The sequence below is a fragment of the Cyanidioschyzon merolae genome, chromosome 17, assembly GCF_000091205.1.
Source record: "Cyanidioschyzon merolae strain 10D DNA, chromosome 17, complete genome".
Taxonomy (NCBI): Eukaryota; Rhodophyta; class Bangiophyceae; order Cyanidiales; family Cyanidiaceae; genus Cyanidioschyzon; species Cyanidioschyzon merolae.
The window spans coordinates 134216-156328 of NC_010143.1; the positions used below are offsets into that span (position 1 = coordinate 134216).

General features: G+C 54.7%; 7 protein-coding genes across 7 annotated transcripts, besides 1 other annotated feature; 4 read left to right on the plus strand and 3 right to left on the minus strand.

Moving 5' to 3' along the window:
• Nucleotides 1-1530: 1530 nt before the first annotated feature.
• Nucleotides 1531-2277, plus strand: CYME_CMQ062C (hypothetical protein, conserved; the record flags this gene model as incomplete). Its single annotated transcript, XM_005537964.1, has 1 exon — nucleotides 1531-2277. One exon carries the CDS (start codon nucleotides 1531-1533, stop codon nucleotides 2275-2277), a length of 747 nt encoding a protein of 248 aa, XP_005538021.1.
• A 3439-nt stretch (nucleotides 2278-5716) lies between these two features.
• On the minus strand, nucleotides 5717-6637 carry CYME_CMQ063C (hypothetical protein, conserved; the record flags this gene model as incomplete). Its single annotated transcript, XM_005537965.1, has 1 exon — nucleotides 5717-6637. One exon carries the CDS (start codon nucleotides 6635-6637, stop codon nucleotides 5717-5719), a length of 921 nt encoding a protein of 306 aa, XP_005538022.1.
• A 313-nt stretch (nucleotides 6638-6950) lies between these two features.
• CYME_CMQ064C (acetylornithine transaminase) lies at nucleotides 6951-8423 on the plus strand (the record flags this gene model as incomplete). The annotated part of the gene is made up of 1 exon (XM_005537966.1): nucleotides 6951-8423. The coding sequence occupies one exon, from the start codon at nucleotides 6951-6953 to the stop codon at nucleotides 8421-8423; it is 1473 nt and encodes a 490-aa protein (XP_005538023.1).
• A 2094-nt stretch (nucleotides 8424-10517) lies between these two features.
• On the minus strand, nucleotides 10518-11261 carry CYME_CMQ065C (hypothetical protein, conserved; the record flags this gene model as incomplete). Its single annotated transcript, XM_005537967.1, has 1 exon — nucleotides 10518-11261. The coding sequence occupies one exon, from the start codon at nucleotides 11259-11261 to the stop codon at nucleotides 10518-10520; it is 744 nt and encodes a 247-aa protein (XP_005538024.1).
• A 503-nt stretch (nucleotides 11262-11764) lies between these two features.
• On the plus strand, nucleotides 11765-13321 carry CYME_CMQ066C (hypothetical protein; the record flags this gene model as incomplete). The annotated part of the gene is made up of 1 exon (XM_005537968.1): nucleotides 11765-13321. The coding sequence occupies one exon, from the start codon at nucleotides 11765-11767 to the stop codon at nucleotides 13319-13321; it is 1557 nt and encodes a 518-aa protein (XP_005538025.1).
• A 1437-nt stretch (nucleotides 13322-14758) lies between these two features.
• Nucleotides 14759-16996, plus strand: CYME_CMQ067C (phosphomannomutase; the record flags this gene model as incomplete). The annotated part of the gene is made up of 1 exon (XM_005537969.1): nucleotides 14759-16996. One exon carries the CDS (start codon nucleotides 14759-14761, stop codon nucleotides 16994-16996), a length of 2238 nt encoding a protein of 745 aa, XP_005538026.1.
• Nucleotides 16997-19159: 2163 nt separating this feature from the next.
• Nucleotides 19160-20608, minus strand: CYME_CMQ068C (probable ubiquinone biosynthesis monooxgenase COQ6; the record flags this gene model as incomplete). The annotated part of the gene is made up of 1 exon (XM_005537970.1): nucleotides 19160-20608. The coding sequence occupies one exon, from the start codon at nucleotides 20606-20608 to the stop codon at nucleotides 19160-19162; it is 1449 nt and encodes a 482-aa protein (XP_005538027.1).
• Nucleotides 20609-20721: 113 nt separating this feature from the next.
• Nucleotides 20722-22113: part of a sequence feature (repetitive element) that runs on past the window's edge.

Below are 22113 nucleotides of genomic sequence, written 5' to 3' on the forward strand. Positions count from 1 at the left end.
CTATGCTCCTGCCTGATGGGAATGAATCACGGAACTGCTCGATCTAATCATGTCTTGCGAATTTTTCCAAACTTGTATCGGTATGCAGCCTCGACTTTCCAAGTGCAGCGATACTAGTTTACGGGTTCATTTGTCGATTTTAGGATGATCGGTCGTGGTTTCGGTGTGGTGCATGCGACTATCTGGCGCTGGATCTCGCTAGGTGACTGGAATCAAGATCATTGGCGGCATTCGCGACTAAGGGCTCGTAACATAACCGACATGATCACAGCGTTCAGACGTGCAAGCCTCCAGGATTCTCCTTTTATTACGTGTTGTATACGCGAATCATAATCTTCATTCACGTTTCCGATCTTTCTGTTTCAAGGCAAGTTGGTTGTGCAGCAATGCGCTCCGCTGGATTGGCGATGAAGGGATCTCGACGTCGTCTCATTACGACTTGCAGAATATGTTATTTCAATCGCTCACTGGACTTGCAAACTCAAATAAGCGATCCCTGGTCGAAAGACAAACACCCTAATCTTCGCGCCCGTCGACGAGACGGTATGCGGCACCAGCACCCTGATACCTCGCACGGGACAGGCTGCCAGAGGCTCCCGAGTCGCCTGTTCGCAAGCGCAGAAAAGCGCCCTGGACGCTGGGTTCAGTCGTCGCAGCGACCGCTGCCGGTGTAGCGCTCGTCACCGCTTTGCATGGAGTGAGCGTGCATCGCTCAATATACTTCGACTTGTCCTTCGAGCGGCGCTTTCCTTCGGGTAGTTGCTTCATCGTGGACAACATCGCGCTCCACGTACCGTCTACCGAGAGGAACAGCGTACGCTTCCATGTAAAACAGGCGGCGTGCTCCCCGAGAGGATCGCCCAGCACAAGCCCGTGATCGCTGCGTGCGACACTGGGCTCGGAAATGGAGCACGGCATCCAAGGCAGCCTTCTTCATTCGTCAAGGGCATGTACTGAGCGACGAGGCAAGCGTGCGCACGCCACTGGGTGCTTCTCCAGTGAGAACGTACGGCGTACGTGTGAGAGCACCTGATCACAGTTTCGTGTTACCGCTGCGAAGGACGCCACGAGTCTCTATGAAGACAAAATGAAAATCGCGAGCGAAGCAACGTTTCCAATTCCAGTCTGTGCATGGAATGCGTTGTCAACAGCGCGCAGCGACGGCTTCGGGGCCTGAACGCTGCCATCACCATCGGTCGACTGCTGGCATCGAAGCAGGCGGGACACCAGAGACCAGCGTATATCAACATCTGATGCAAGAACTAGGAACAAGGACCCGTCGCAGAGGAGGCCCGCAAAGGCCGGTGTTGATGACGGGCGGAAGCGACGCTGACGTTCGATAGTACGTCCGAGTTGGAGGACCCGTTCCATGTTATTTTGCTATCGGTTGAGTATCTCCGAATCGGTTCCCTATGAAGCAACGACGTGCCCGGCATTGGCGGGATCTGGAGCACCAGATGCGCGCACGACTTCACTGCGTCATCGTATCCTACATATGGCGCGCTGCGGTGACGTCGAGGGTTCGCTGCAATGAACTCGCAGAAAACGATAGATGAAGAGGAACTGCGTATCCCCCGGGATGATCCAAGTGAGTGGATCAGTTCAGGGTCTGTAGAAAGGTCGACAGTGCTTTTTATCTGGAGTTCGGCGCCCGCGGAAACGCTGGCGGCTAGTCGCAGTGTTTATCGTGCGCTTCAGGCGCAGAGGCAACTGCAGCCGGAGCTACGACTGCTCTGTTTCGATTTGCATGAACAAAGATCAAAGCTCTCTAAGGTTCTTGAGACATACAAGGTTGGTGCGGTGCCAACTGTGCTCGCGTTCCCGGCGCACGCGCATCAACCCAGCGACCGTGTCGAGGGTGTCTACCCGGCACGCGTTGGCGCGCTGGTAGAACAGCTGGTTCACAACTCGGCTGCGGCGGATACGAAGACGGTGCGGCAGCGGGTTGAGAAGATGATTAGCGAGCACCCGATACTGCTTTTTATGAAAGGAACGCCTGAGCGGCCTCGGTGTGGGTTTAGTCAACAGATCGTGCAGCTTCTTGTGGGGGATCTCAAACTGCCACGTGCCAGTCTTGCCACATTTGACGTACTAACTGACGAGCAGGTCCGTCAAGAGGTGAAAGCATACAGTCAGTGGCCGACATTTCCCCAACTTTACGTACGAGGTGAGCTCATTGGCGGCCTTGATGTCTGCCGCGAAATGGCACAATCTGGCGAACTCGCGGCATTACTGGCATCCGCGACGCGCGATGAACACGGAACAACTGGTCCTTGAGGTTAGCGCTGCAGACAACGATTGTTTCAGCTATGGTTAGTATGGGCAGGGTTGCGCGTATGGTGACTCTGCGGACGAGTGCAGAGAAAGCGGACCTGAGTCCAAGATTCCCGGACTCTGTGCACGAACGAAGCCAAAACCTTCGCGGAGCGGCCTCACTGGTGGACACTCGTGAACCGCATATTTTCTGAATCTTTTGACGGTATTGACCACCTGGAAGATGACCGGCATCGCGTGAATCGATGCGCAGGATTCCATAGTATTTTTCCAGATAGAATACTGGGGCACGCAGATTCATACAGCTGGCATCTCATGCAGCGTGCCTTAGGGTGATGTCGTGCAGTGCTACAAATTCCGAGTGCGTGCTGCGGAGATCTTCGTAAGCTGAAAGAGGCAACGCGATTTTGCTGGAACAGGGGTTCCATGGAAAATCGAGATATCGAGCACCTGCCCTGCCGATGATGGCACTGGCCCGCCTTGACGTGTTCTTGGAACACTGCGACGCCATTTGATCAGGATTGCGTAAAGAACACGCTGGAGCTCTGAACCGCACTGATCGCTGCTGAAATATCGCCCTGGATTCTGGGTCTGTGGTTTCGGCCAGAACGATCGTCGATGGAAAATTTTCCTCGTGATACTACCCCAGAAGCAGTCTTAAATGCAGAACCCTGATGCCTGGGCTAACTGTACAAGCGCGCCTTTCATTTTTGTTCCTTCGTCCCGCTCGTATTCAACGAATGGAGTCTATTCCGTGGACCGAAGAGAGATGGTGGGAAATTTTATACTATCATAACGTACTTGCGAAGAATGGCATTCACTCTACAAGTCACTCATTCCGCGATCATCAGTGGGTTATTGAGCAAAGCTGCTCGTCGTCCTTGTTCTCGTCGTCGTGCTCTTATCACGGATTCTGTTCTACTCTGTGCCCATCGTCACCTACTCGTCAATCTTTTTAACTCGATATGTTTTCTTAAAAATAGCATAACAGAATCCATGGGATGTGAAGTGTCCACACCGTTGATATGAACCGCGATGAACGTACATGAATGGACAAAGAAGTACGCACACTGTCATAGGAGACCGTCACGCAGTGAACTACTCAATATCCATCTAGTATTAGAACGCGAATGCGTATCCCAGGAGGCAGGCGGCATCGTTTCGCTCGAGGAGACCTCGTTCAGGGGAAACGGTAGCGCCGCACAGTGGTACGCAAAGAGGGGCAAACCGCTGTTTGTAAAACAGGTACTCTCGAGCACTCCAACAACATTAGCCCTTGCGGATTTTCAATCGTAGAGTTACGACGAAATCGCCAAATGAGCAAGATCGTTCAGCACCACTCCATTAACTGAAGCACGCTTCATGGTGCCTGCTTCTCAAAGTCTTCTCGCTGCCCGTATGACACTGCCGCTTTCCAACACTCGAAAGCAGCCAGGGAGTGCGTGGCTCAGATCGACATTGACAAGCACTTCGTGCCAGCGTATTCTGCCTGGTTCAATACAAACCAATGTATCTTCTCTGTTGTCATACGCCATTTTGATGTTCTAAGACGCATGGACGAATCGTTTGCAACCGTGGCGTCGCTCGTCATCAAGTCGTTGTGTACCTTTGCCAGCCGTGAACTACGGTGCTGCCCCTGTGCTCTTGCGGGGCAGCAATCGAAAAGATTTGCCTCGGTCAGTGGATATATGCTGGTGACGGCGACGGTGACGAGCTTGTAGTTAAGGCGTAGTGGATATACAAAGACGAACGGAGAGCTTCGGTGATGCTGCCAAACTAGTACTTCTGAATTCCGCGAAGAAATCAGGTATAGAGCATGTCGATTACATGCGTGTCGCCCCGGCACGTAGAGGAAGCAGGTTACTATTGCACTAGTCTCCGCGAGCAACAAGGAAGCGTTCTCACGACCTCGCGCAGAGCGCTGGCAGAGCTTGATGAAGATTTCTCGCTTAGAGGGAGGAAGTGGGAAGGGTTTTTAAAGAATGATAGAGGGCAACAGAGTATCGAGCTGCAAAGCCTTTGTCAAAAATTGGCATGTGTCGCGCGACGAGACTCATGTTCAGGTGTTCAGGATAGATGAAGAGCAAGACTTTATGATCAGTGTGGATCCCGGATTCAACAACTTAATCGCTGTAGCTGTCCCTCTACATCCAGAGGACAGAGCTGAAAATCTGAACGGCGTGAAGTTGTACCAGATCAACTTTTCCAGGCCTGGGTACCAACAAGAGTCGGGTATGGCAGACTCAAGGCGGCATACCAACAACTTGAATGATTGTGTCAGGACTGGTCTCGACGCTGTGTGCACCGTGTCGTGCAGCGTGCGCTGCTTTGCACGCTTCATTTAGAGAGTACATCAGCGTAAAAGTGGCTCGTGCGGACGATCTTTGGCTGGAGTATGCGACTTCGTGCTATGACCGCCAATGGATTGGGGTTTACTGAGGCAGGGAACGTGCGTCCGCCAACGTCTTCAATGAGTTGGACAAAGAAATGACCGATACGTATTATCGTTTGGCGTCAGCCTATCACGCAAGACGTGCTGAGGCGCGAAAGGAGTGCATCTCTGATCCTTTGATGAGCGCGTTCAACGAGTGCACGAATCGATGCTGCACGACTCGCGTCGATGAGTTCAGGACTGCATTCATGCATCAGGGGCGCGGCCGCACATTGGAGTAGGCAGAGAAGGGGCGCGTGAAGAAGAGACGGACGCACGAGGTGGTATGCGGTAAGCTGATCGAACGTCAGGTGACGAGGGAATCAAAATTGAGAGGCTTCCCATGTCGTACTTCCACCGGCAAGCATGCGCGCAGGCACTCTCTGCACCAAAGCTTGAAAGCCTCGATCAACCTGCGAAATTGTTCCGTGCTTCCGGAGCGCCCAGCGCCTTTGTGTCGAGCAGATAATCGAGGGAATCGTTTATTGGTGAGGTCGGGGATTTTGCTGACACACACGGAATACTTTCGATAAAAACAGTCAATGGCTACGAGACGTGTCATTGGATTCCCGCCTGTGGCAAAGCACAAATGCAGCACAGTACGGTACGGTCAGCGGTCCATCAGGCTTGGAGTGCCGTCTAAATGCATGAGTATGGACCGGAAACGCTTTTCCTGGGCTATCGGAGAACGTGAACGGTGTTCCATTATTCGATATTACAGAGTAAAGCACCATGCCAATCCACAGGCTATCTAATGAGTGAATTCATTATGCGACGCTGGTCAACTGGAAAGCAGCCCGCAAAGTCCGCCTCTGGTGCGAGGAGCCGTCAATTCAGACACAGAGCACTCGATTCAAAAATCTGGCAAAACTTTTTTCGGAACGATCCATCCACGAAAGATTGCTCGGAGCATGCAGCTTGTTGGCAATCGTCCTTCGCAGGAATCGGGGAAGCAGCGGCTGCATCCGGCAAATGCATTGCTACTGATTCGTTCCGAATCGCGCTTGACCTCTATCGATTCGCTTGGTACGTATGCCGCATTTGCTTCGTCTCCGGCGCTTGGAGATCTTGTGCGGAGGGAGAGCGTTTCAATCCTCTGGCAAAAGCACTTCGGATATCAAGGCCGGGTTTTTTTCCGGGCTCATCGCGTCGAGGCTCTATCAATGACGGACCTTCGTTCTTGACGGAAGACACTGTATTCGATACAGGGTGCCAAACGATTTGCTCAGTCGGCTGCAGACAACGATGCACCGCCACACGAGCAGGCACCTGCTCAACGTCGAGCCATGCCTGGAGCTGATCCTCGGTTTCCAAAAGTGCCGGCATGCGGTTATGCATCCACTGAATTTTGTCGCTGGCTGCGACAGTAAAAATCGCAAATCGATTCATCTCTGTCTCCTCAACGAACAAGGCGGCCATAAACAACGGTCGGTCGATCATGTCGTGCGCGTTCCGAGGCGCCAAGTGGTCCTTGCTCTCTCTCTTTGTAACACCGTGATAGATAAAATAGGGTATTCGGGATGCTTTCGTCATTGTTTTGATTTTACCCACGTCCTGTTGCTCACCAGGGGCATCTGCAGCGCTCCACTCGTAAAACCCGTTCGCAATAACCACAGCGCGCTGACCTGCATCTAACGCTGACCGGAAGCTCGCCTTTTCAAGAGCAGTCTCCGCCCGCACGTTGATGACGATTGGAGGGCTCTCACCCTTACCAAAAGTTCGCCCACGAATCGGAAACGCCCAGCGCATTGGTTGCAGAACACGCTCGCCTGAAACAGTGCGCAGCAGTGGTACCGTTTGCTGCGGAGCTACATTGTAGCGCGGCTGGTAGTGGTAGCGCTTTTCCTGGTCCTTCGCGTCAGCCCAGCGAGTTGTTCCAGCAACTCGTTCAAGCTGTTCTCGAGAGTAGTACAGCGCGAAGCGTCCGCACATGCACGCGAGCAGCGCTTTTTAAAAGCACTGCGAAGCAAGGCGCCTCCAGCACACGCCTAGGCACGAACGGAGACAGCGTCGCGGAGATACGCGCATCACACGGCTGTGCGTGCGTGCGTGCGTGCATGCGTGCGTGCACGCCAGAACCCTGCCAGATCTCCAAATGGCGCAAGGCGCACGCTGCGCGGCCACCGCCGCCATAGCACTCAACGGATCGTATGGAATCGGGCAATACGCGGCAATACGCTTTCGCCATACACATCGCGCATTCACTCGCAAAGATCTTTGCAGTAACTGGCAATCCCTTGCAGCCATGAGGACGATTCACGAGCGTAAGGATGGAACGTTTATGACACCTGCTTTCATCAGCAGCTCTCATGTATTCCTGTCGGATCCTTGCTTTTGGTCGAGTGGAAGGGTTTCAGGGAGACGGCACCGCAACGCAGTCTACTCGAAGCCCCAAAGTGGCACGGTCCGCCTGCCAACCCGCCTCGTGCTCGAAGACGCGCCGAGTCGGGAGAAGACTACCCAGTTTGATCGCGCTGAGTTTGATCGCTATGTTCAAAATACGTATGCGCGGTATCCGCTGACCCTGGTGAGTGGCCGCGGCTCAAAAGTCGTCGACGACAACGGGCGAACGTACATCGACTGTGTGGCGGGAATCGCGACTTGCTCCCTAGGCCACGCAGATCCGAGGCTTGTTTCTGCAGTGTCGGACCAAATTCGTCGCCTACATCATGTGTCGAACTTGTATTATACAGTAGAGCAGGCAAGTTTAGCCAAGTGGCTTGTTGAGCACTCCTGCGGCGACCGCGTGTTCTTCTGTAACTCGGGCGCTGAGGCCAACGAGGCAGCGCTCAAGCTGGTACGGAAGTACGCGCACACCCAACTCGGTTTGGATGTGCCGGTGGTGGTCACGGCGATGAACAGCTTCCACGGTCGAACGCTGGCGACCATCACTGCAACAGGTCAGCCGAAGTACCAGCGCGGCTTCGAACCGTTGATGCCGGGATTTCGATACGTTCCCTACAACGACGTAGCTGCACTGGAACGCGTTGTCAACGAGCTAGAGCAGATGCGGAACTCTTGGTGGCGACGGATCCAAGGTGCACCTCGAACTGGCTTGGCAGCGATTATGCTGGAGGCGTTGCAAGGCGAAGGGGGCGTCATGCCAGGAGACCGAGCCTTTTTCGCTGCTGCTCAGCGCATTTGTGAACGAACTGGTGCATTGCTGGTGCTCGATGAGGTACAGGTTGGCATGGGGCGGACAGGTAAGCTCTTTGGCTTCGAGAATCTCTCCATACAGCCGGACATCTTCACGCTCGCCAAGGGACTTGGCGGCGGAATACCTATCGGGGCCATGATCTGCAATGCCCGCTTGCGCGATATCCTGCAACCTGGCGAGCACGCCTCGACCTTTGGCGGGAATCCGCTGGCCTGTCGTGCGGGTCTCGTGGTCACTAGGGCGCTGGTCGAGGACAATGTGCTGGAGAATGTACGCGCTCGCGGCGCTCAGCTTCGTAACACGCTCGAGTCCCTGGCTCGTGCGTACCCTTCGGTGGTGCGCGAGACTCGTGGCTGGGGCCTCATTCAAGGACTAGAGTTTCACGAGCCGTGCTCACCACAATTTGTCCAAGCTGCGATGCGTGAGGGCGTCCTGCTAGTGCCAGCAGGCCCGCGTGTTGTTCGCTTCGTACCACCCCTGACGATAACGGAAAGCGAGCTCGAAGAAGCCATTCAGGCGACGCGGCGAGCTTTTCGAAATCTATTCGGATCCGAGTCCTGAACTCCGGAATGGTTCGATTCAGTAGACGGGATATACCATTGTTCGCCGTCAGAGCTGCAGCGCGCTTCGTGGTGTACCAACGCCGACACCGGTGCGTCCCATGCGCGCGCGCAACGCAGCGCGCAGACTGCTATGCAAACGAGCAAACTCCCGATTCTGGGCCCGCAGCGTTTCGATCTCCCGGCAGAGCTGAGGGAGGATCCAGCGTTCGATGAACAGACACTCTGTACGATATCTCTGAGCGACCGCGCGCCAGTAGAACAGCTCTGTAGAATTTGTTTGGCATCTCGAACAAGACAGCTCCATGGCGGATCCGTGTAAACCACCAGTTGCACTTTGGTCAAACGCCGTCGTCGAAACGCGTGTTGCTGCAACTGCGGCCTGCCGTCTGTGATGACACGGATCTGGATCCGTGAAGCATGCGTGCATGCGTGCACGCACGTATACGTACATAAATGTATAGATTCTGACGTGCGTGGCAGTCATCCATTCACAGATGCACCTGCACGCATACGTGCATACACGTACTCACTCATGCGTTCAAGCATGCCCGCCGCGCAACATTCCCCCAGTGCCTGTGCTCAAAACGAACCCATGTTGGTAAAGACAACATTCTTTGTCATTCGCTCTGTTTCGCCGGGGATCCTCGCACGTCACCTTTGCAAGAAACCGTCGATGTTTGACAGTGCCCACGAGACCATGTCTCTGGATGCTGCACCAGTAACCGCAGTGATGTTAACGTTGGCCAGTCGCCCGACAAACCGCAGATGCGCTTCTCGGTTCGTCCGTACCGTACATTTCCGTTTCATGCGTGCAGCCTATCCCTTGCGTTATTGCCGGAGACGATCCTTTTTATCAGGAGAGCCGTTCGCATCCATTCACAAGCGCATGCCCAACGCAATCTGCGTTCGCGTTCTGTTCATGATGAACACGCGCTTCGGGCTGGGACCGCGCGGCGCCTGGGGGTTGCGCTTAACGTTCACGTTCTGCTAATCGCCGCTAATCGCAGGATTCGGACGGATGCGGGCACCACCATGGCAATGGAACATCGCTCGCTCGTCGTATACGGTAGCAAAACATCACCACTGAATTGCTTGCTTCGGAGCGAAAGAATTTGTTTTGACGTCCGAATTCGCCAGAAGGTGCCATTTAGAACATGTAAGCGACTATGTCACTGTAAACACCACGATACCACAAACCCTGTGAGATCCGAGCAAGTTCGCTGCCTCCTATACGTGTCTTTGGGTGCGCTCATGGCTCATTGTCGGCCTCCGCGTGCAGGGCGGTCACAGAGCAAGATTCGAAGCAGCACCAGTGGCATTCGACTGAGCGTAACAAACCACGATATGCTTCCGTCCGTCCGGGAATGGTGAGGCTCTGGCCCCACTTCGCAATGCAAGGTGCAGGAAACCAACGGAGGAACGGAGCTCGCGCGCCAGCAAGAATTAGTTCTCCACATGAGCCTCCAGGCGTTCGCTGTGTTTTTTGTCGAGTCCATGGGACTTCGGCCACCGGTTGAAAGTATCGGGTGAAGGCAACGCTTAACGTGCACCATGATCGGAGATATCGTACATAATTTGGAGGTTTGCATCGTTTTCAAGCGGGTGCCTTTGAAGCGAGCGCTATCAACAGCCAGTAACGTGGCCAGCGGCAGCTCAGATAATCTCCCGGGTGCCTGGTGCTGTTCGGGGAACCCACAGCACCGGGTTTCATCAGCACATTGTGGCCGTCGTCGAGAGACCAAGCAGCGGCACCAGTCCAGACACGGCCGCAAGTAGCCGAGTCCGCGCTGCGCACACGCAACCGCACTCGTTCGGGCATTGACGGGCGACTCGGGATGCGTATGGCAACCAGCGAGCTCCTCCTCGGGCTGCGTACTTGCTTGCACTGTCAAAGAGTTCCCTCAGAGCGCCATGACATTTTGAAGACTGTGTGTATGTGAATGTGTGTGTGTGCTGAATGAGAGGCACGCATCGGTGGCCTCTCGGCGCACAAAGCAACCAAACGATGCATCCATGTTCTCGCCGCGAAGAGACGCGTCACCCAATGCAGCGCTATGATTGGGCATGTTTCAAAGACAACGCACTGACTGCTTCACCTCTGCTCTCTCGATAACTCCATGAGACGCTGAGTCGTTTGTGGAAAGGTTGGGCGCTCATCGTCAACTGCGATCCGAGTCGCCTCACCAGGCGATGCGCAGAAGAATGTCTGCCAAGGTTCTGGAAAGACTCGGAAAAGCAAACCATTTGGTAAGGGCTTCAAGTAGTATATGGGCTCAAATTGCTCAAGATAACGCTTGCGCAGGGCAGTTAGCCGTGGATAAAACAGAGGTGGATAGTAGTTGCTTCGGAGGCGGTCCATGTTTCCATTTAGGACGACGATGCTTGCGTCGGGATACAACAACGCTGGTCGCTCCAGTTGTAGCCATTCGTCTATGTTAAACCCGGGCTGGACGACGAACACAAGTGCTGGCGCCTCGACCTGTTGCAGGAACGCCGGCCTCTCGTACAGCGGCAGTGCTGAGAGCGTGAACGTATGCTCACTGCTTCCATAGACTTTTTCCGCTATTTTGGCCTCGGCCACGTCCGGAAACACCAAGTGCAGGCGCTTGCGAAATGAAGCTGCGAAAGGTTTGATGATTTCCCGCGCGTGCGAAGTATTGGCGTCTAGGATCCTCGACAAGGCAGCTGTGGTGTCCCGAACTGCTGGAAAAGAAACTTCATAAAGCGCCGGCGAGCGCGTTTTGGTTTCAGTAGCCTTCGACAGCGCATTCTGAACCTGCCTATGCAATGATGCAGTGTCCTTCGGTAAACTTGTGTATTGACAAACCAGAAACATCAAGCGGCGGGAAACGCGTCCGCCATGAAGCGCTCGAGGTTTGCGCGCTGCAGGCGCAGATCCAGCGCGTCGGGGCCAGGTGCGCTGCGGCCACGACACGTAGGTGTCCTTAAAATCTAATTTAATACAATTGTATCCAATATCCCTTTCCACTGCGAATCGCCATGCGCCGCACCGTACACAACGGATGCAGGCCAATGACTGCGTATCGGTTACGCAGGGTATCTCGAGCAGCGCGTGCTTCAACGCAAAGTGTGTTTCCCAGTACTTGGTGCCGTCTGAGGCACTCGAGCGTATAGTAGGTGCCCGCGAGACGCTGTATGCGCTGTGTTTCGTGGTGAAGGGCTGGTTAACGGCCTTGATAGACGTTCTCACTGTCTGCTGGTTTCGCACGAGCGCATCGAGTCGGCAGGTGGCCAGGAGCGCGGCAGCCGGAGCTTCACTCGCGAAGATGCAGCGCGGTTACCTGTTCTGGAGATAGGGGGACGTCCAGGAACAACAGAATGTCGCGTATGGACCGGGCAGCGCCGCAGCTCGTCGGAGCACCAACGGAACAGTCACAAGGGGGCGACGGAGATTGGAAGAAGAATCTATCCGGCAAACTGCAAGAGGCGGGTCCTTGCTATGCTCGACTTTTGGGCAGCTCTGAGCGATGCCTGTGGCACTATGAACTGCTGGGAACACCGGGCGCAGCTGCAACGGTCGTACTCCTCCCAGACCACCTGAACGGGGCAGCGGGGCTCCGTGCACTCGCCTCGGTCGTTGCTCGCTGCGGATATAGAGTTTTGCTTTTAGACTGGCCTGAGCATGTGCATACGGTGGAGGCTTTTATTAAGAGTCTCGAGAAGCTGCTGGAAGTCCTGGCTGCGGCGGATGCGGTATGTAGAAGCGCGCACTTTCTTGGTGTCGGCCTGGGGGCTCTTCTTGCGCTATCTTTCGCTCAGCATTGCCCAGACCTTGTTGCGTCTCTCATGCTTGCTGGGGTACTTTGGCGACGCCAGACTCTATCGAGACTGCTTTCGCCGTGGTCCTTGGCTGGTCGAGTTTGCGCAGCCAACAGCTTGCTACCTCGCTGCATTTTCGAGGAGCCTCTCCTCGAGTCTGGGCTGCTAACCTTTGCCAGTACAACGGAGCGTCTCCAAATGCAGCTGCTCATAAGGGAACGCATACGGCAGTCGACCAGAGGAAGCCTCTGTACGCGCTTGTGCCTGATGCGCTCAGGCAAGGACCCAGGGACGATTCGCTTGCCCGAGTCACGAATATCGCTGATCACGTGTCTGCCGCGCAGTTGGGATGCGGTTTATTTTGCCTCTTCATCAGGTCTGGGTCGGTCACAGAACCTGCGTTGGCCCTTCACCGATACGAAACTCCAGCACAGGGTACTGCAGTCGCCGTGGGTGCAAAGCTACGAGGAGACAACCCCAGTCGACGGAACCCACGCTGGTGGCCTCCTGAGACGTGCTTTTTGTGCTTACTGGAGATCCTGGCGACTCGGCAGCGGCGACCGAGATTCTGCAGCGCATCCAGGACATGGACCTGACACAGCAGCGTTCTTGCTCCTGTTTCCCCGAGCCCGCCGTGCGTATCTGAAAGGCGCTTTTACGAACTATCCTTTCCTGTGGTCCGCAGATGCCTTTATTCTGCATGTGCTGGTGCATCTACGTCGCCAACTGGATCCACCGCAGCAGTTGCTTCTGCTGCAGCGGTACCGATCTCTCCCTTTGGGGCATCTTAATACGATACCAGAAAAAACGGATGCAGCTCCCATGAGACCACTGATGCACCAACAGACGAGCGTTTCAAACGCGAACGCGGAACCTAACCACGACACGAGATCATCGGACTGGAACCACGAAGACTTTATCAGGATCGTCAGCCCCGCGTCAGCCACAACCTCCTGGGCGACCGTTTACGCTTCAGCTGGCTCGACGACGCTCACGGATGTCACCCAAGATATTTGGTCTGAGGATGCCAACGAGACAGAGGTTTCATCGAGCTGTGAGTCCACCTGCTCCACCACCAGTCGCGATGTACGCATCATGCGAGACGCTCTAGCGTAGATGTCTGGAAAGGACTCTGCTTTCACGTGCTTCTGTTTAGATGGCGACAACGATCCAAGCGGTCCCGCATAGCAAAATCCAGCTAAAGACGCTTCGCCCCTGTTTCATCGTCTAGATGGTGCATCTTGTGCTCGAATCCGAGCTGCTAGAGGTTTCGTCTTGAAGAAACGGAATCTGCTTCGGGGTTTAGCGCAGGATCCGAGAGCGCCCTTTGAAAGGGTGCGCGGTGCCCGTGATGGGCCTCATCGCTCATCTGTTCTCGGCAGACGATGCCGCGAAAGCAGCTTGAACCGGGAAGGTTCCCCGGGTAAGCACGCCATCCTCCAGAGCTCTTACGAAATACTCGAACAATTCCCGATACCTTTTCTCAAAGACATGTGATTTCGCTTGAATTGGTTATACCTGGAATGCCCTCAGTGTTTAAAGCGTACGCGTGTCGAGTCCTGTCGCAAGTACCAGCCCGGCCCCTGATATCGCAATCTGTTCCAGATGAATTGGGTCTGCATCCTGATGATGCACAGTCTTTCTGTGCTGGAGTGTATCCCTGGCGTCATGCCTGGATCATAAGCGCATTCTAGTCCTGCAGAACAGTTCCATGGGCGGCAGTTTCTCTGGCACTGAGGCATTTCAGGTAGCCTGCGAGATGCCCCAACTGCTATTCCTTTTGCTGGAATCGAAACGCCGTGGAACAGTCTTTTTCGATTCATTCTGCAGGGAAGCTTGCTCGTAGTCGCTTCAGGGTGCACCAATACTGACGTCATGCGTAACCTGGCAGCGAATCACCCGAAAACATTTGAGTCACCAAAGCGTCTTTCTGTGTTCGAGCTCCAGTACGAACGGTGCGCTCTGGTAGCTCCAAACGTGACACGAGTCCCTGGTGCTTCGCAGCGCCTCCGATAACTCGTTGACCGCAATAAACTATGTAACAGCGAGGAACGCGCCTCGCTTCGGAGGTATTCACAGAAGCAGCTCGAGGAGCCCCGGGTCCGGGTCCGGCTTTGCGATATCACGGCAACTGCATCGTGATCCTTGCCTCTACTCGAACACAACCCTTTTCCCAGGTACGATTCAATGTAACTATCAAGACCTCGGTTGCGACCCAGACTTGAGTATGAAAGTGCCTGCGGGTGCAAGTATATGCGCCTGGTTGACGTTGTTCCCAGCGCACCGTACTGCCTCCTCGACAAAAGCGTGCTTCAAGGGTCTCGAGCCAAGTGCCGGTGGCGTCTCAGACTGGAGATAGCCATCGCGCTGTTAGGGATCCCGACTCAGACGCACCCAACCCAAAGCCTACAGACACCGAACTAGTGGCGCCCGAACGCAACAACGAGGATCTTTGGTACCTCGGGTCGACGCGCTTGCACCGCCCAAGAGAGGGCCGCAAGCCTGGCAACTGCGTTTCTTCCCGTCTGTGCGCGATCAGGTTTCGAGCTGTGCATGAGTACACTGCTGATACCAGCGTTTGCAATAGCAGTCGCAGGACTTGCTGCGCTTCGTTGGAATACAGCGAAACAGGTGCCGCATCAAGTCGGAAGGCGCCCGAACGGAGCGCTCCGTCTACCATTAGGGGAAACGAACAACGGCGAAGCGAACGACAGGTCTGGTTCCCCGGTCTTATCTCGCCAGGACGCTCTTCAACAAGCGAGAGCCGAAGCAAGCGCCTATGCAGCTCAAGAACCGGTTCAAGCGTTTGCACGAAAGGTTCGCAGTTTGCGACCGGAGGACCTTCTCGACCGCTTTGGCCCCAGTGCATCGCTGCACTTTGGCACAGCGGGTTTACGTGAACCCATGGGCCCTGGATACAACCTTTTGAATACAGTGGTTGTTGTTCGAGCGACTCGTGCGGTACTGGGGCACCTTGCCGACACCCTGGGCTGGGAAGCGCTGCGAACGCGTGGCATCCTTATCGGCTATGATGCGAGGCAGCACTCGGAAACCTTTGCGCAAGCTGCTGCCGTGGTTTGTGCATCGCACCAGGTTGCCTTTGCTCTACTCGATCGTGTCGTGCCGACACCACTGGTTGCCTTCGGGGTGGTTCAACAACAACGCTGTGCTGGAATCATGATCACGGCGAGTCACAATCCGAAGGAATACAACGGTTACAAACTCTATATGGAAAATGGCTTGCAGATCAGTGCAGCCGTTGCCAAACAGATTGAGGCTCGGATGCGGTCCGAGGCGTCCTCGCCCCGAGAACGACAGGCCGAGCTTCTTTTCGCGACCAAGGAGCTGGCCTCGTTACCTCGTCAGTCCGTGGAGACACTCTGGCAGGCCTACGAACAGCGCATTCGCCATGAACTTTATGCGCCGATGAGGTTCGATAGCGCTCGTCTTCAGATCGTCCATACTGCATTGCATGGTGTGGCCGACGATTACCTCAGGCGACTTTTTGCGGCCTTTGCATTACCGACCTATACGCCGACGGCGGCACAACAGAGCCCCGACGGTGATTTTCCAACGGTCCCGGTTCCGAACCCGGAAGAGGGTGCTGCAGTTCTGCGTCTGGCTATGCAGACTGCAGAGCAACTTTTGCGATCGAACAAGACGAATGCTGTGGTGGTTTTAGCGAATGACCCAGATGCAGATCGGTTGGCAGTGGCAGAACTAGCACCGCAAACAAATCCTCGGTGGCACATTTTCCACGGTGATGAAGTTGGTATCCTATTTGCCTGGTGGATGCTGCAGCAGGTCGAGAAGCTTGGTAAGCAACGTGCTTCCACGGAAATGGTCTTCATCAACAGCGTTGTTTCCTCTCAGATGCTCGGAGCATTGGCTGAACACCAGCACAAGCTGCGCTGCCGCTGGATACAGCATTATCCCGGTTTCAAATGGCTTATGGAAGTGGCGGTAGCGCAAACGCGACCGCAACAGCAAGTGCTCCTTGTCTACGAGGAGGCGCTCGGCTATGCGCTCGGCGGCCTGCGTTCGGGTACGTTGCCGGTAAATGACAAGGACGGCATCGCCGCAGCGATCGTCGCAGCCCAGCTGGCTTACTTTTGCCACCAAAACAGGACTTACGGCTCGCTGCAGGGACTTCTCGAGAGCCTCTACCGCCAGTACGGTCTCTACCTCCAGCACTCTGGATATTTACGCTGTCGAGACTTTCGCACATTGACGCCTTTGTTTGAGCGCATTCGTCAACGCCTCGCGTCGGGCGAGCTGGTGCTCTTCACCGCCGACGATGGATGCGGAGGCGGCAAACCGTTACCGCCGCGACGGTACCAGATCCAAAGCGTCTATGACTGGACTCGCGGCTACTATTGCGCGTATGGCTGCGAGCCGGTGCCGCTGTCGCTACCGCCTCAACCCAAAACGCACTTTATGACGTTCTGCATCAGAGAGAGTGATGAACATAGGCTGAGCCTTCAGAGACAGCGGCGACAGCAGCCGAGGCAAACGCCTTCCGGAGACCGCTCGAGAACGCCATCGTCTCCGTCGACACCGATGAAGCCTGCGAGTCCTTCGCTCCCCGCAGACGCGGACCTACGAATAACTCTGCGGAACAGCGGCACAGAACGGAAACTTAAGTTCTACTCAGAGCTCCATGTAACTAGATACAGTCGCTTAGAAGACCGCGATGAACTGCGAAAGGCTCTTGATCGCGCAGTTCGCGCGTTCATCGAGGCGTTCCTGCAGCCAGGCCTACACGGCCTGGAGTATGGAACAGATCGTTAAAGCAGGAAAGTGCTCGAAACGTTCATAATTCATCTGGATATGTTTTTAGTCGCTTTAGTAGGTTTCCGCTGGGATCCGAGAAACGCACACGCATACCCTACACTTGTGTCGGATTGAAATGGAGCACGGAACTGCTCGATCTAATCATGTCTTGCGAATTTTTCCAAACTTGTATCGATATGCAGCCTCGACTTTCCAAGTGCAGCGATACTGGTTTACGGGTTCATTTGTCGTTTTTAGGATGATCGGTCGTGGTTTCGGTGTGGTGCATGCGACTATCTGGCGCTGGATCTCGCTAGGTGACTGGAATCAAGATCATTGGCGGCATTCGCGACTAAGGGCTCGTAACATAACCGACATGATCACAGCGTTCAGACGTGCAAGCCTCCAGGATTCTCCTTTTATTACGTGTTGTATACGCGAATCATAATTTTCATTCATGTTTCCGATCTTTCTGTTTCAAGGCAAGTTGGTTGTGCAGCAATGCGCTCCGCTGGATTGGCGATGAAGGGATCTCGACGTCGTCTCATTACGACTTGTAGAATATGTTATTTCAATCGCTCACTGGACTTGCAAACTCAAATAAGCGATCCCTGGTTGAAAGACAAACACCCTAATCTTCGCGCCCGTCGACGAGACGGTATGCGGCACCAGCACCCTGATACCTCGCACGGGACAGGCTGCCAGAGGCTCCCGAGTCGCCTGTTCGCAAGCGCAGAAAAGCGCCCTGGACGCTGGGTTCAGTCGTCGCAGCGACCGCTGCCGGTGTAGCGCTCGTCACCGCTTTGCATGGAGTGAGCGTGCATCGCTCAATATACTTCGACTTGTCCTTCGAGCTGCGCTTTCCTTCGGGTAGTTGCTTCATCGTGGACAACATCGCGCTCCACGTACCGTCTACCGAAAGGAACAGCGTACGCTTCCATGTAAAACAGGCGGCGTGCTCCCCGAGAGGATCGCCCAGCACAAGCCCGTGATCGCTGCGTGCGACACTGGGCTCGGAAATGGAGCACGGCATCCAAGGCAGCCTTCTTCATTCGTCAAGGGCATGTACTGAGCGACGAGGCAAGCGTGCGCACGCCACTGGGTGCTTCTCCAGTGAGAACGTACGGCGTACGTGTGAGAGCACCTGATCACAGTTTCGTGTTACCGCTGCGAAGGACGCCACGAGTCTCTATGAAGACAAAATGAAAATCGCGAGCGAAGCAACGTTTCCAATTCCAGTCTGTGCATGGAATGCGTTGTCAACAGCGCGCAGCGACGGCTTCGGGGCCTGAACGCTGCCATCACCATCGGTCGACTGCTGGCATCGAAGCAGGCGGGACACCAGAGACCAGCGTATATCAACATCTGATGCAAGAACTAGGAACAAGGACCCGTCGCAGAGGAGGCCCGCAAAGGCCGGTGTTGATGACGGGCGGAAGCGACGCTGACGTTCGATAGTACGTCCGAGTTGGAGGACCCGTTCCATTTTATTTTGCAAGGGGTACAGCGCCGTCTGCTGAATACCATTGAAGACTTGAGCGAGCGTCACGCGATACTGTCGTGTGCAGTGGAAGACACTGAAAGCGCGCGGCATTGGACGAGCACCACTTGCCTCCCACGGAACGCGTACGATTATTGCCGGCGATCGATGCTCCCTTCCATGTGTCTCGCTGGAGAAGCCAGAAGCGCGCAGAATCTACAGACCGTGGCAGTGCTGCATGCGGAGTACCCGTGGATAGCCACCTGCGTCACACGGTATCTTTGTACGACTGGAGCAGCGCGTTTTCTGGAGAACAGATCCGGTGCAATGGTCTGGATGGTAAGCGATCTCGCAAGACCGAATCGTTACCGTATTGCAGACTCGGCCACAGGTATACGACGCTGCAAAGAACAACCTTTTTTCCGAGTTATCTGAATGCACATTGCACCAAGTTCGTACTCAAACAACGAGTCCTCTACACAAGATACTCGAAAGCAGCTCGCACATTAAACGTGAATGCTGAACCTCCGCGACTCGACATACTTGCAGTGCCTCCGAAACTACGGATACGCTCTCTGCATCATGTGCGAACTACCTCGGGAACGTTACGCACAGCAAACGTGTGCGCTGATTGACCAGCATTCGACATGCTTGCCGTGCTTCCAACACAAACTGTCGCGACACACGACGCTGCCCGGATATCATAACCATGGTTCACCTGTGGCAATGCGCACGACTGAGGATCGAAGCGGTGCCACCCTTTCAATGAACTGCATTCCTAGACCGCGAAAACTGCTTGCTAAAGTGGATCCGAGTCCTCGTGTTCGGGTCGGAAAGGCAAAAACGCGACGCAACGCAGAAAGCGTCACTAACATCGCCGTGTTCAGAGGCAACCTCTCTCGAGTATAGACAGCCAAGACGCTTGGATCGCCGATATCCCGTCCCGTTTGCCATGCTTGTTTCAAAACACGAGCAAGCGTCTGCGCATCCGCAAGCCCCAGGTTTACGCCCTGTCCAGCGAGCGGATGAACGACATGGGCGGCGTCACCCACTAAGACGACTCGATTGGCGTCGTATCCAGTAGCGCTCCCAAAGTGGAGTGGAAACGACCAACGATCTCTGCCATCCGTTCGACTCGGGATCAGTCGTTGAAAACTGGGCACTACGGGGAAGCTTCGCCTATCGATCGGGTACGAGCTCTGGCTCAAAAAGCGACGATACGGAGCGTGCTGGCCTCCATCGACATTCACTCGATGTAGCGCTGCATGCGTTGCATCGAGAAACTGCGAGGCGGAGGCCTCAGTCTCCAGCCAATCCGCTTCGGATTCATTCGTGGACCAGACGATATTGCTGTACATGCCATGCTGTCCCATGGGGAGAATTGCCAGCGGGCCTCTCGGGAGAAAACGTTGAATCGCCACCAGGTTGGGTTCGCGATTCTCTACAATAGCGACCACTGCCCGCTGATGGTATGAACGCCCTATCCAGGTTAGTTCGGTCTGGTGGCGGACTCTGGAGCGAGCGCCATCAGCTGCAATCACCAGGGAAGCGGCCACAGCGAATGGTGGATGTTCCGCTTCAGAGAGATGCAACTGTGCCCAGGGATGGGATGCTGGCCAGGTCAGGGTATCGAAGCAGGCTCTGGACCAGCATATGGAACCGGAGACTGAACTGGTTCCATCTCGACCGCTGGCGTTGCCGGTGGGCTCCTTCTCGCCAGCGACTCGCTCTAGACACCGGTGAAGCGTCTCGAGCAGTGCGGTTTCTTCGACGATATATCCCAGCGCTGGTGGCTCGGTGGAGAGGCGCCCGACGCAATCCGCGGCATCAAAAGTGATTTTCTCCTGCGCTGAGCGCCCATACGCGAACAGTGTTGGAAACGCGGTGATGGCCCCCTGCGGTAGGCGTTCCCATACGCCAAGCGACGCGAGAAACTTCTGCGAAGCCGGTGTGATCGCCACAGTGCGTAGTCCAGCTGCTGTGTCATTGATAGGTTGCCAAGCCGGTGCACGTCGCGGATCAACGAGAAGAATGCGCGCTCCTGGCTCGATGAGGTGCCGGTGCAACGCGAGTGCTAGCGTTGAGCCAACGACACCGGCCCCTACAATCGCCACGTCAGCCGAAGCGGTCGGTGAACCTGTTTCGGGCATGACCGCTTCTCGGAACGTAACCGGCGACACACGGCGAAACCAGGAGGCTTTCAAACTGGCCTAGAGAAGAACGCCTTCATACGCAGGTGCCCGATGAAAAAAGATTCGCACGCCCACACCCCTGGAAACAAACGTCTTTTAAAAGAAAAAAGTTGCTGCCAGTGGTACAGCAGTGGCAAACACGCCCTATACAAGAAGTCACCAACTGACTTGCAGACGCCTCCCAGTTTTTTTTCGACCGGCCGCCTACTACTGGTTTCAACTTTTTCTCATATAATGCCACTTTGAGAGGTTGTCCAATAAAGTTCCCTCTTGTCGACTCTGAAGGTTTTTTCTCCATCGCCGCACATCTCCTTATACATTGATCGCGGCATGAAAGCCACGGTTCACAAACTCCATACGTTTCCTGCCATCTTTGGTTGTACTTGTCAATGCAAGTAGTCCACGAACTTTCGCCATCCTTTCCATATGCTCTTCCGTCAGCGGACCGTATTTTGCTATTTCCTCAGGGCTCCGCTGACACTTTTCCATCTCCACTCCCTGAAGTGTACAACCCAGCTAATGGTGTGTATAGGACGTTCGGAACTCATCCATCGGTATTGTAACAAAACGCCGTGCACACTCTTTGAATGTTCTTGTCGTTGGAGCTGGCGTAGTCCCTTTTTGGGTCATCTAGCGCCCTGCTCCGTACGCCACTACCAGCCTCTGATTTTCATCCTCCTTCAAGGCGCTCAACGCATTGAAAAAATTCGCGAACGCCCGCTGCTTCCCGCATTACATATTCATACGCAAACGAACCCACCGAGGCTTTGTATACTCCTCCCACAGCGCATCCCAATGGGCAACACGAACTTCCATGAATTTCCGAAAAGCTTCAAAGTCCGCTCTTCGGCTCGCTCAAAGCTTCCAGGTGATCCTTCATTCCTGCATTCCGTGTCTCGATTCTCTTCCTCGCATTCATGATTCCCGATTCTCGATAGTATCTCGCTCACGAGAACCTCAAAAGACGCATATCTTTCTGACGTAAGTTGCCGTTGTTAGCAACTTCTGCACGCTTGGGTGCAGCGATGGTTACGATATTCGTATTCCCAGGGTTCGTGCCAATGACAAAATCGTTATCCTCTACATCCTGCGTGGCAAGATACGCCTCCTTCTCATCTCCACGCTTCGTCACGGCCGCAGCCGAGGGCGGAACTCGACGATCTGCCTCCAAACGCCGATAGTGAACACACTTGGATACTTCACCGGTTTCGATCATCCTAGTGAATACCTTTTGTTTGCTCGTATTGAGAAGTTTGAAATTGAGGATATTCTTCCAGTACGTCTCACGGTTTTCGCCGGAGAATTCCCGCCTGCTGGCATTGACCTCCGGACTGGTCTCCCTCATGATGCCGTGAAGGATTCTGGAGTCGATAGTCACGAAATGTGGCTTGATGTTCCACAATGGAACTACGTTGAAACGCTTCCCCATTAGGGCAGCCTTCCGTCTCTTCCATTCTCCATTT